Source organism: Silene latifolia, chromosome Y, assembly GCF_048544455.1.
Source record: "Silene latifolia isolate original U9 population chromosome Y, ASM4854445v1, whole genome shotgun sequence".
NCBI lineage: Eukaryota > Viridiplantae > Streptophyta > Magnoliopsida > Caryophyllales > Caryophyllaceae > Silene > Silene latifolia.
Window position 1 is genome coordinate 262,036,715 of NC_133538.1, and position 13,336 is coordinate 262,050,050.

At 39.4% G+C, this 13,336-nt stretch overlaps 1 protein-coding gene across 1 annotated transcript; it reads left to right on the forward strand.

Moving 5' to 3' along the window:
* Positions 1-839: 839 nt before the first annotated feature.
* On the forward strand, positions 840-12,352 carry LOC141630556 (protein FAR1-RELATED SEQUENCE 5-like). Its single transcript, XM_074443350.1, has 3 exons — positions 840-937; positions 11,593-11,996; positions 12,117-12,352. Exons 1-3 carry the CDS (start codon positions 840-842, stop codon positions 12,350-12,352), a joined length of 738 nt encoding a protein of 245 aa, XP_074299451.1.
* The last annotated feature ends 984 nt before the right edge of the window (positions 12,353-13,336 follow it).

A 13,336-nucleotide genomic window follows, 5' to 3' on the forward strand; every position in this document is an offset into this window, starting at 1 on the left:
AGGTCATCTACTCGCCTTGCCAGGTTTGGTATGGTTGACCTTTCAGCCAGGCTGGCTAAGATCAAGGAGGAAGGTTCCCAGGGAAGCGGGGATGCTGAGCCTGTTATTGGTTTGACTGAACAGTCTGATGCTGCCAAGGTTACTTCATATTGACATTTCTGCCCCGGTCAGGGAAGTGAGAGCCAGGGTGAACAATATGGAGGCTGCTAGGGTGAAGATCAGGGATTACGCTACTTCTAGATTAGATGTCATGCTCACCCTTGACCTTGTTGAGACTGCTACTCAGGCAGTTGCATCGGTGGATCATTCAGTCAGCCTCTTGGCAGATGCCTTGGCTGCTGTAAGGGAGGTAGGCTAGAACAATTTTTATGTGTGTTTTGTTTGAGCAGTTTTTATTATTGGGGTATATTACTCAAACTTTTCTCTCTGTTTTTGGTCAGGGTGCTGCGACCTGTCTCCATAATGCCTATCAAGCTACTTCTTTGGTAGCTAGGATTGATCTGATGAGATCAGATTATGATAGGTTGAGGTCTGAGCTGGATTTTGCACGAGGTGACCTGGCTGCTAAAGCTGCTGACTTGGTGAGGGTGCAGGCTGAGAGAGATGCTGTTAAGGCTGAGGCAGATTCAAGGAAGCGGCTGTTGTAGGAGGCTTTGGACAGAAATGAGGAGCTCACCCAGGAAAGGAATGAACTGGAGTTCAAGTTAGATGATGCCTCCCTCTATTTCTATATTAAGGGTAAGGTTGCTGCGATGTCGGAGCCTGTTGAGGCCAGGGCGAAATGGAACCCTGAAGCTGAGATGGCTTTTGTTGCTTCAAAGTATCCTGACCTGCATAATATGGAAAATGAACAAGAGGTGGACTCTCCAGGTGAGCAGGATGTTGATGTTGGTCCGGTAAAGGGTGGAAGTAGTGGTACTGTTTCTGAGAAGAAGCAGTAATTTGTTTTTTCAGTTGGGATTTTAGCCCATCCAGGAGGGATGTCCCTGGACAAACAATAGGCCTTTATGAATATTTTGGCGCCTTTGCCCCAGGGGGTAAGGATTTTTATTAATATAGGCATGGTGGCCTTCTCTGGCTGATTTTGCTTTTGACTTTGCTTGGATTTGTGAGTTTCATCCTATTGGGCCTGTCAAACATTTTGATTGAATAACCTGCACGTCATTTTCATTTTATTTAGTTAATCATGAGTACTTCAACCAAGTATAGTTTTTTGCTATAATGGTTGAAGGGGTGGGAAAACCGGCCTGTCAGGAGGGCTTATATCCTGTGCCTAGCTGGAGGCTTGGTATTCGGCCTGTCAGAGGGCATTTTAGACTAAGTGTTTGGGAGGGAACACCCTTAAACTTGTCTTGCTGCGTCCAGCCGGTTGTAATCCGTGGCAGTAAACCTAGTCAGGTCAGGCAATTATTTCATGCCTGATTGGTCCTGACATTTACTGTATCTAGTAGCGGTTACCAACTCGTTAGGCACAGTCAAGTGCAGATTTTTTGTTTCAGAAATATATAGTAGAGTAGCCCTCAATCCTGAATATTTATGCATATAATCTTTTATCATGTATAATTGTTCAGGATTCAAGAAGTAAATAAATAGGTTAGTTGTACAGATATAAATTGCAGGCAAGGCATGTAAAACATGTAGTTCATCAAGTAGCACGTCAAGTTGAGTAGTGATTGAATTTATACCGATTGTAGCCCGATCCGATCTTTACATATGGAATAATTTTAAATGAGTTACATTCCAGGATCTCAGGATCATTTCCCCTTCTAGCGTTTGGAGCCTGTATGCTCCTTGTCCAACAATTGAATCGATTAAGTAAGGGCCTTCCTATATGGGAGCCGTTTGCTTGCTGGGCCGATTTTTTTTTTATTTGGAAATACCTTGCGTAGGACAAGGTCTCCTTCTTTAAAGACTCTGATCTTGACGTTTTTATTGTAAGTCCTAGCGACTGCTTGTTGATATGATGCCATCCCGATCTTGGCGTCTCTTAATTCTTCCGTTAGGACCAGATTATCTTGCATTAGGTCTTTGTTTGCTTCAACATTGTTTCAGCCGTACCTTGATGTTGGCTTTGTGATTACATAGAATGACGACTTCACGGACCCATACACCAGGGAGTAAGGTGTTTGGCCATTCTTTGTTTTTGGAGTTGTCCGTCCGCCCATAGTACTAATGGAAGTTCTTGACCCATCCGCCTCGTCTTCTTTTGACTTCTTTTTTTAGGCGACTTATGACTACCTTATTGCTTGATTCAGCCTAGCCATTAGCTTTTGGATATCCAGGAGTTGATGTTAGCAGGTTGATATTCCATTCTTGGCAAAATGTTTGGGTCCTTTTCCCCACAAATTGAGTTCCATTATCACATACTATTTCTAATGGGACTCCGTATCTGCAAATGATGTTTGTCATGATGAAGGATATTACTTCCTTTTCTGTTACTTGCCTGAAAGAGTCAGCCTCAATCCATTTGGAGAAGTAATCAGTCATAGCCAACATGAATACTTTTTGTCCTGGAGCTACGGGCGGTTTTCCCACAATATCCATGCCCCACTTTATGAATGGCCAAGGTGCGGAGATTGAATGGAGGAGTTCGGATGATGGCTGATGTATGATTGGTGCATGAATTTGCAGCTTCGCATTTTGAAGAGTATTCGAGCGGTCACCCTCGGTGTAGGCCGATGTGCCTGTTCTGAGAAATTTGCTTGCCAGGCTCTTTCCTCCTTTGTGGTTGCCACAGTGTCCATCGTGTATTTCTTGAAGTACTAGTTTGGCTTCGTCAGGCTCCAAGCATCCCAGGTAGGGTCCAGCCTGCGATCTCTTCAACAGAGTGTTATTGATGATAGCATAAGTTGAAGCTCTAATTTTAAAAGCCCTTGCCTCATGTCTGCCCTGAGGCAGTATTCCTCGGAGAAACCAATCATAATAGGGTTTAGTCAAAGAGTTATTGTCCTGATTGACAGGACTGACTTGTTCAGGTCTGCTAATGGCTGGCTCTAATAAGTGCACAATTGGTATTTTGTCAAAAACAGTGGAGGTAAAATTCAAACCTAGGTCGCGAGCATCACCTGGGTGTTGTGTCTCTTGATATTTGATCTATGTCAAATAAAGCAAATTTAGCGGTAAGGTTTTTTTGCATATTCTAAATACGAAATCATTTTTGCATCCTTAGCCGTATAAATTCCCTTTATTTAATTAGCAGTTAGGAGTGAATCAGTTTTTACCTTTAGGTTTTGAACACCGAGGTCTAGATATACCTTTAAGCCTGCTAATCAGGGATTCATATTCTGCTTCGTTGTTCGTAGCTTTGAACTCACAGCTTACAGCCTGTGCTATCATATCTCCGTGGGGCGATTTAAGTACTAGTCCTAACCCTGTCCCTCTGGCGTTGGATGCCCCATATATGAATAGGGTCCATTCTTGGTCTGGGGTTTTATTTTCTAGTTGGTTGACCTCTTTTATCAGGTCTGGTTCCAGGTTAGGCTAAAGTCAGCCACAAAGTCTGCCAGGGCCTACGATTTGATCGCTGCCCTAGGTTCAAAGGAGATGTCGTATGTGCTAATCTGTACTGACCATTTGGCCATCCCGCCCGAAAGTTCAGGCTTACGTAGGACAGATTTTATGGGTAAATTGGTCCTGACTATAATGGGGTGACTTTCAAAATAAGGTCGCAATTTAGTACATGACATAATTACAGCTAAGACATATTTTTCAAGTAGTTCATACCTCAATTCAGCATCTAGCAGGCTTTTACTTACATAGTAGATTGGATGTTGCTGACTGTCCTGTTCTTTCACTAGGCGCCGATGCGTGTCTCTTTGTGGTGTGAGATAGGTATATCTTGACAAAGGCTCTCCCTTCTCTGGCTTGGCCAGTAAGGGTGGAGATGATAAGTAGGATTTTAGATCCTGAAAAGCTGTCTCATGTTCATCCGTCCATTGGAACTGTTTGTTCTTCTTGAGGAGGTTATAGAATGTTTTGCATCTCTCAGAGGATCTCGATATGAAACGGTTCAGGGCAGCTACCCGCCCTGTCAATTTCTGGATATCCTTGACAGACTTGGGTGACTGTAGCTCCAGGATAGCTTTTATATGTTCAGGGCTAGCTTCTATGCCTCTTTTTGTGACCATATATCCAAGGAATTTGCCTGAAGAGACTCCAAAGTGGCATTTTGCAGGGTTTAGCTTCATGTTGTATTTTTCCAATATCTCAAATGCTATTTCTAGATGTTTCACATGATCTTCTGCATTTTTGGATTTCACCACCATGTCGTCTATGTATACTTCCATGATGTCACCTATTTGGTCTTTAAACATCTTGTTGACCAGGCGCTGGTACGTTGCCCCTGCATTCTTCAGGCCGAAAGGCATGGCAGTGTAATAGTATATGCCTCGGTCTGTAATGAATGCAGTACTCTCCTGGTTAGCAGGGTGCATTTTTATTTGATTGAATCCACTGGAAGCATCCATGAATATCAGCATCCCGTGGCCTGCTGTGGCGTCTACCATGGCATCAGTATGAGGCAGGGGGAATGGATCTTTAGGACAGGCTTTCTTCAGGTCAGTGTAGTCTACACAGACTCTCCACTTTCCATTCTTTTTCTGCACAACAACTAAGTTAGCCAGCCACTCAGGGTACATTACTTTCCTGATCATCCCCATATCCAAGAGTTTTTCTACTTCCTCGTTAATAATGGTATTTCTTTCAACTGCAAATTTTCGCCTTTTCTGCTGTACAGGCTTAAAAGATGGGTCAACATTGAGCTTATGTGTAATTATATCAACGCTAATTCCAGTCATATCAAAATGTGACCAAGCAAACCAAGATGATTTATTTTTAAGGAACTTCACCAGTTCAGGCCTGACACCATCTGGTGCGTCAGATCTTATTAAAACATACCTGTCAGGGTACTCAGGGTTTAGGATTACCTGATCTGTTTCCATTTTGGGAGGTGCCACATAGGTACTCCTGACAGGGTACTTTAATTGCTATGCCAGGGACTTACCTGCCTTGGAAGGCTTCAAGGCTTCTGTGTAGCATTCCTGGGCTATCATGTGATCCCCTTTGATTGTGGCTATGCCCCAGTCTGTTGGTATCTTGATACACTGGTGATAGGTTAAGACGGCCTTGACATTATGAATCTAGGGCCTCGCCCAAGATAGCGTTGTAGGATGACAAAATCGAGGACTCCAAATTTCTCATAAGATGAGACTCCTTCCACGTAGGTTAGGAGGTGGATTTCTCCTAGGGTGCTCCTGGTTTCGCCACTGAATCCCACTAGGACGCTGGATTTCTTGATGATTTGGTCCTCGTTGATCTTCATGGCTTTCAGTACGTCGAGCATGATCAGGTTCACTAAGCTGCCTCCGTCTACCAGGATCCTTCTTACTGTGCCGGTTCCAATCTGCATATAAATTACCAGGCCATCATGATGAACATCAGGGATGCCCACCAGGTCACAATCATTGAAAGTGATTGTTGGGATATGATCCGGCTTGCAGGGTGACACAGTCCTTGGCGTCCTGGCTATTTTCTTTGCCGCTGAACTTGTCAGGCCGCAAATCTCTGAACCGCCAGATATGAATTTTACTTCATAAATTGGTTGTGGTGGAGGGAGACTAGGATCCTACTTGTGCTCCTGATTCTCTTTACCCTGGTTTAGGTTCCTGCCCTTTGTCTTGATCAGGTCTTTCAAGTATCCAGATTTTAGCAGGTAGGCCACTTCCTTCCTTAGGGTGAAACAATCATCCGTGGTGTGTCCAATATCCATGTGAAATTCGCACCATTTAGAATTGTCTCTTCTGGGATTTTGATTTTTCGACTTCCCTGGGCCACCCGACGACGGTGATCCCATGTTGTCAAGTCTCGGATTAATCCTGCAATATCAACACTGAAGTTATGTTCGGAAATAGGTGGATGAACTTTAACCTTACCTTGATACTAATGAGCCAGGTTAACTTCTGACTGATCTGCCCTGGAATATGGAGTAGGTCTATAGTTGTTTTCTTTGTTGCTCTTCCTACTGCTTCTTTCATGATCCTTTGGTCTACTGGGTGATCCAAGTTTATAGCTTTTATCTTCTTCTAGCTCGCTGTATAATTTACTATATGGTAGTAACCCCTATCTGAATGCCTCCACTGATGTTCCAACGTCACACCTGGGTATGGATACTTTTTCCTTGTTGAATCTTGCAAGAAATGTCCTGAGAGATTCATCAGGCTTCTGTGTAACTCGGTAAAGGTCACCGGATCGTTTCTCCAACTCCCCGCTACTTGCGAACCGCTTTGGTTGAAACTGTTGATCAGGTTGGCAAAGGAATGGATGCTCCCGGTTGGCAGGTTGATGTACCATTGCGAGAGGCAGGGCGGTCAGGGTCGTTCAAATCCCTTGCACATGCAAACTTGTCTAAATTCGCTGGGAATAGATGCAGCCAGCATTTTCTGCTTGTAAAGGGCCACGTGATTTTGTGGATCCGTGGTTCCATCATAGACCCTCATGGATGGAATTGTGAACCTCTTTGGTAGGTCTACTTTTACTATTTCATCTATGAAAGGCAAATCAACATAGCTGTCAGGGGCAGCTTCTTCCATGCTGGCAGGTACTCCAGGTATCTTATCGAATTTTTCATTGAGTTTCTTGATCTCCTGAACCACTGCCATCATGATGGCTGCTGCAGATTCATCAGGTTTCTCCTTATCATCTTTTGGTTCATCATCACCATCAACATTAATGGATTTAGGAATACTTGGGCTCCCAAAACTGGAAAAATCAATATTTTTAATGATTGATGCAAATGGGGTTCCTGGTTGGAATCTAGAGCCCACCCCTTGAGTTTTCTCTAATTTTTGCTTTAGAGCTGACTCAGATTTATTTAATTGCAGGATTTCTGCTTCAGTTTGGGCAACTTTTTCTTTCAGGATTTCCAACTCAGCGATTTGTTGGAGAGCTGCATTCAATTGTTCTTCAACGGTGGGTTGGGCCATTTTTGTAGGATTTTTGAATTTTTGTAGGATAAGAAAAAAGTATTTAAAGAGCTAGATGCCCCACGGTGGGCGCCAATTATTTTGTGTGGATTTTGCGCAAGGCGAAATCAGGTCAGGGTAGAGTTGTGTAAGGTTAACTAGCTCTAAATGGTCTCTTGGTCAGGTCGTCAGGGTCAAATGTAAAGCTGTAAATATAATAACAATAACAATAATGAGACAAAGAATTTTGTACGTGGAAAACCCTTGAATGGGAAAAAACCACGGGCACCAAGCCAGGAGAGGATTTCACTATGTAATTTGGGAGAATTATTGTATGATAATGACAATGTTTATCTTTCTCTAAATATTGTGTATCTAATTGTATGCTTCTTCTTGTGCAAGAATGAGATATGTCCAATGTCTTCAAAGTGTTCCTTATATAAGCTCTAATCTTGAATGACTGCCTGATATGGTATTGAATGTGGATTATTCTCCATTATTGCCTGTAATAATTGCTAATATTCCTCCCTTAATTACTGCATTTACTGCGAGATCTTCTCATTCAATACTGCGTATATAATCCTTTTTTAATACGCGTTTATGGTCCAATATCGTCCTGATATTTTTGACCGTTGTCCTCTCCATGGCCTGGCGCCTATCTTCGTGTGCCCTGATAGCCTGACATCCTGACAGCCTGGCAGTCAGGTTTAGATGAGATACTAATCAGGGAGGTCTGCGGATTTCCAGGCCTAACAGTAACCAACACAGTTTTTGGATTCCAGAGAATCCATATACGACATTTATAGTGCTCATTATAGTTATCCACTTTATCATAATAGCTAAAATTAGCTTTTGCAATCAGAGGAGGTTTCTCACATTTAATATGAGTTTCAAGTATTGCCCCACAATCCACATGATGCCCCAACAGAAAGCTGAGAACTTCCTGCTGTTTAAGAGGGTCATTTAGCCCCCTTATAATCCAGGAGGAGAAAATCATTGAGGCACAAGGCCTCCTCCTGGATCAATGTCCAGAGGACTTTCGACCAAGTCAGTACCCACAATTTCCCCATACTCATCAATCTGAGTATCAGGTTGGAGTTTAGAGAACTTGTTATCCAGATTTAAAACAACCGTGTCCTTGGAAGATACCTTGATAGCCTTAGACTGTGCCTTAGGAAACCCTGCACACTCGACACCAGACGGGGGGAGGGGGGGTTACATATGGTGGCAACAGGCAAGACCATTTGAGCTTTCTCTATTCCAGGGTCCTCAGCCACAGGGAAGGAAGTATATGTTCTGCAGGTGCAGGTTGTACAGGATGCACAGAAGCCTGAATCCCAGGTGCTTGAGTTGTAGGAGCTACAGGCGATGTAACAGTTGCTTGCACTCCCTGAGGTCTCCTCTTCCTGTACACTTTAGCAGGTTGCTAGTCCATCTACATTTATCCTTTGTGTGCCCAATACGCCTGCAAGCATGACAAAAATGAGGTATCCATTCATACTCAATCTTCTGTGTCACCAGTCCACGATATGGAGTCTTAAAGGTCACAGAAGTGGGTAGTTCCTTTGAGATATCAACTTCAATTAAACCCCTGGCAAAGGCTAGTATTATTATTGTTATTATTATTGTTATTATTATTATTATTATTATTATTATTATTATTATTATTATTATTATTATTATTATTATTATTATTATTATTATTATTATTATTATTATTATTATTATTATTATGGTAGAGTTCCGGTGAGAACGGGGCTTATCGTGAGAACTGTGATAACAGATCTCAACCGTCCATCATAGTAATCTGACGGCTGAGATTAGACGCGCGTTACTTAGAAAAGTAGACTTTCGCGCAAAACAAAAAATAAGAAAGTGTACATTTGAGCAATATCAAACCTACGGAACAAAATCAAACCATACGAAACAAAATTAATCGATTTCATCATTAATCCTTCCTTAATTTGTAAATTTTTGTTTTTCGACATCAAATTTAGTGATTTAAAATCAGTTATTCATCATCAATTGCTGTGTTCGAAGCACAAATCTTCGGAAGCGAAATCAGATTCAATTTGTTAAAATTTTGCATTCATCAGCTATTCAGTTATTTCAAGATCAAAACTTTGTAAGGAAAATCGGAGTTGATTTCGTCATTCATCTTGAATTATTGTTTTCAACAGTCAATATTGAGGTATGTTCAATCAATGTTATTTAATTCCTTTCTCAATCCTTGTTGAATTGATTTTATGATGATGTTAAAGTTAAATTTAATGAAATTCAACTTAATTTCGGATTTGATTAAATTTAGTCAACTAGATTTAATGTTCGAAACCACAAAAACATTAATTTTATAACGAAAAGTATTAAACTAGGGTTTATAGTTTGTTTGTTTGATTTTAGGATGATGATAAACGTAAATGTACTTTGTGGTGAAAAGAAATGTAAAAATAATGAGAAAGGAAAAGTGTGCAATTTGAAATAACTGAAAAGTAGTTTTGCATGTAATAATAATGAGTTGTGTTGTGGTGTATACGTTTCATAAAGAAATGTCATATCAGTGTTATTGAAATATGCATTATCTATAATAACGATGTGCACGTAATTTTTACCTTTTGCATGTGGTCTTGCAACTGTTCACAATAAGTCACAATAAGTCAAATGACGATTTCTAACTTGCTTATGTGGTGAAAAGACACAACTATTCACATTAATTTAAATATTACTCAAGAATGTACATTATATTATTTCAGAATGTACATTATATTAATTATAAAAGAAATTGTTCCATCAAATAAATTGTCCATTATCTATATTCATAATGTGCATTTTCTGATAATTAGGTGCAACTAAAATATCACTAAGCATTGTTTGGAAAATGTACATTATATTATATTTAAAGGTACATTAAATTATTTAAAAAAGAACATGAAATATTATTTGGAAAATAAATGTGCTTTCAGTTTAATTCAAATGTCCATTACGTATTTTCATAATATGCATGTACTGTTTTATGAAAGAGATTTAAAAGCAGACCTTAAATGTACATTATATTATTTTTAAAGGTACATTTTATTATTTACACAGGAATTTGAAATATCAATTAAATTGAACTCGTAATACATATAGTCGTTTAAGTAACATAGATAACTTCAACCAGTTTATTAATTACCATGATTATAATGTGACTGTTGGTAGATTTTTGCTGTTGAAAAGACACAACTGTTCACAATATTTAATCTCTTCTACTCAATTAATCCACTATATAAACACAAGAGTACACCACCAATTTTCCATCCAATCTTCATTTGTAAAACCTTTTTGAATAACCAAAATCTTTAATCTCTCCAGAAAACTACCGAATCTTCTAAAAAAAACAATGTCTTATTCTAAATGCAAAATACCCTACTACCAGAACATTCAAGACAAAAACAATTTCATCACTAATTATAAGAAATGGAAAGAAGACTTGTTTTCTTCAAAGTGGATTACTTTAAAGGATATTCCTGTGGAGATGGATGTACCATCACACGATCGTCGTTTACATACTTTTCTTACTAATTATGAATTCGTCTCGCTTATTTTTGAACGACTTGGGAGGCTAGAGAAGAAAAGCATGGCCGAGGTATGCAAGGCTTGGTCGTCTTGGTTCCTTTTAGGAAACAACAAAAGGTAATTTAAAGGGATTATTACCAAAACATGGTTTCGGGAAATGAAAATGGAATAATCACTATCACAATGAATGGAAGGCTGGTTGAAAGATACTGCCTTTGCAAGCGTTTGTCTAGTTCTGAAGAAAAAATTAGACATCATAAACGACAAGCACAACAAAGAAAAAAACAAAGAAAACATTGAAAAGTTGTATGAGGACAACTCTGGTGCTGAGGGTTATTACGACTCTGACTGTTAGATTAATTTACAAATATATTAAGTTAGTTTTCTAGTATATTGTTATTTTGTATTATCTTCTCTTGTTTTTTTTTTCTTTTTTTTTCACTATAAGCCTTAATAGGCTTTATGCTTTTGAAAGTCTTGAATGGCTTTTGTAAATATTTCTAATATTAATGAAATAGTATTATGTCGTTTATTTGTTTGTTTACTGTCATTAACATTCAATACATTTAATATATGCTATATCAAAATGGACAACAATATTTCCTATGAACATTAGCAGTAAAATAAATGGTCCTTTAAAGGCATGACAATGGACATTGGCAGGAATACATTATATATGAACCTTTATTTGTACGAAATAAATTACCAATCTTTGTAGAGCATATTAGAATTCGATTACTGCATTATTGATGCAATAATATTTAATATACTTATTTACTAAACTACTGTTGAAGCAGACAATGAGTACAAGTGATGGAAGTACGTCTTGTTCTACAAATAACAGCTTTACAACTCCAAGAACAAGAATTGAACCATTAAATGCACTCCACTACATTCCATTCTGTCCAGAGGAAAAGAAACCTAAAGTATGACAAGTATTCGAAACACTAGAATCAGTAGAGTTATTCTGCAAAGAATATTGTACAATTTGTGGGTTTACGCCAAGACTTGCAACAACAAAAAGGATTAAAGGCAATGAGTTACCAAACAGTTTTGCATTAAGGGATGTTGTCTGCAATAGGCAAGGTGTAAAGGAAAGTAGGAAAAGGAAGAGGACTGATACTGATACTGCTGAGAATGATGCACAATCTGATGTGACAGACATAAGTCGTATGAGGCCGATTATAAGAATCGACTATCGTGCATTAGTGCAGTTCAAATACCAAGAAAATGGAACTTACATTGTTACCAGATTCGATGAAGCCCATAACCATCCATTTGCTTTGCCGGAATCTACAATGTTCTTGAAAGGAAACCGAAAAATGACAGAGGTACAGAAACAATTTGTCACAAAGGTAAAGGTGCTAAAACTAGGTGGTGTGAAAGCCTATAGAGGTTGGAAGGATCTATGTAGAGGTTACGACAATATCGGTGCTACTGAGGTTGATTTCAAAAACTTTGTCAGAGACATAAAAACCTACATTGGTAATTTTGATGCGCAAATGTTTGTTGAGAATATTATTGGGAAAAAAGACACATGCAGTTCATTTTACTTTGATTTTATAGTAGATGAAAACAAGTGTCTGGCTGGAGTGTTTTGGGCAGATCCAATCTACATAAAGAACTACATGCTGTTAGGTGAGGTGTTATCAGCAGATGCTACATATGGAACAAAAAAGTACGATATGGTGTTTGTGCCTTTCACAGGAGTTGATCACCACCAAAGGTGCATAACCTTTGGAGCTAGGTTGATAGGTGATGAAAGTATTGAGTGTTACAGATGGCTGTTCAAGACATTTTTGGAAGCAATGGGCGGGTGCCATCCGAGAATTATAATGTAACATCCCGTTTGATGTCTATGAGTGTCTTGGTATTGGATTTGATAGTTGATGATATTATGGAGCTAGCAGCATTAGAGGATGGTAGTTGGTTATGTATGGAGTTGGTGTCGTGAGAGATATATATGTAGTAGATACGATATAGTGAGTCATGTTGTGGAAGTAAACATAGTTGGTGGAGTGGGTGTTAAGAGTTCATGTTCTATGTTCGGTCGAGTTCTTGAGTCCTTAGCTAAGTTGTTGTGTCTTGGTCGAGTCTGAATGGTTGTTTTATGTATGGGTTGAACTTCGAGGACGAAGTTCCTTTTAAGGAGGGAAGACTGTAATACTCCGTATTTATGAGTCTTTGGGTACTCTATCGAGTAGGCCTTACTCTGTCGAGTAAGGGTAAGTTGTGTTTTAGAATAGGTTCTGACCTGTTGGGTACTCGATCGAGTAGCTGGGGTACTCGATCGAGTACCTTGGGTACTCGATCGAGTGTCCGGTTTTACGGAGAGTTTTCTCGGGTTTTGTTAATTATGCGATTAAGGTATTTAAACATATTCGTCATTGTTTTAATTCACTTTTACAAAACCTAAAACCCTGTTTAAGAGAGAAAGCAGCCACTTCATCTTCCTAATCGCACTCTTAGCAATTCCCGGAGTTCAGACGGTCGGTTCTTGTCATTTTTCGTGTCGTTGGATTCCTTGCGTCGAGGGTAAGCTTTTAATATAGTTTTTATAATGTGTTGTTAAGATTGGTTGAACCCTAATTTAGGAATTGGGGGTTTTGGTGTGTAGTTTGTGATGTGTAGTCTTTATGTGCTGTATGATAGGAGGAGAATTCGTAGAGGAGCCGTTTTGATACAGCTGTAGATACTGTCTGCGTGTTGTGCTTTCCAGGTAGGATTTCCTACTCAGTATTAGTCCCATAATGGGATATTGGTGATGTGCTGTAGTTAGTTGTTTGATATGATGATTGTGATTGTGATTGTGATTGTGATTGGTT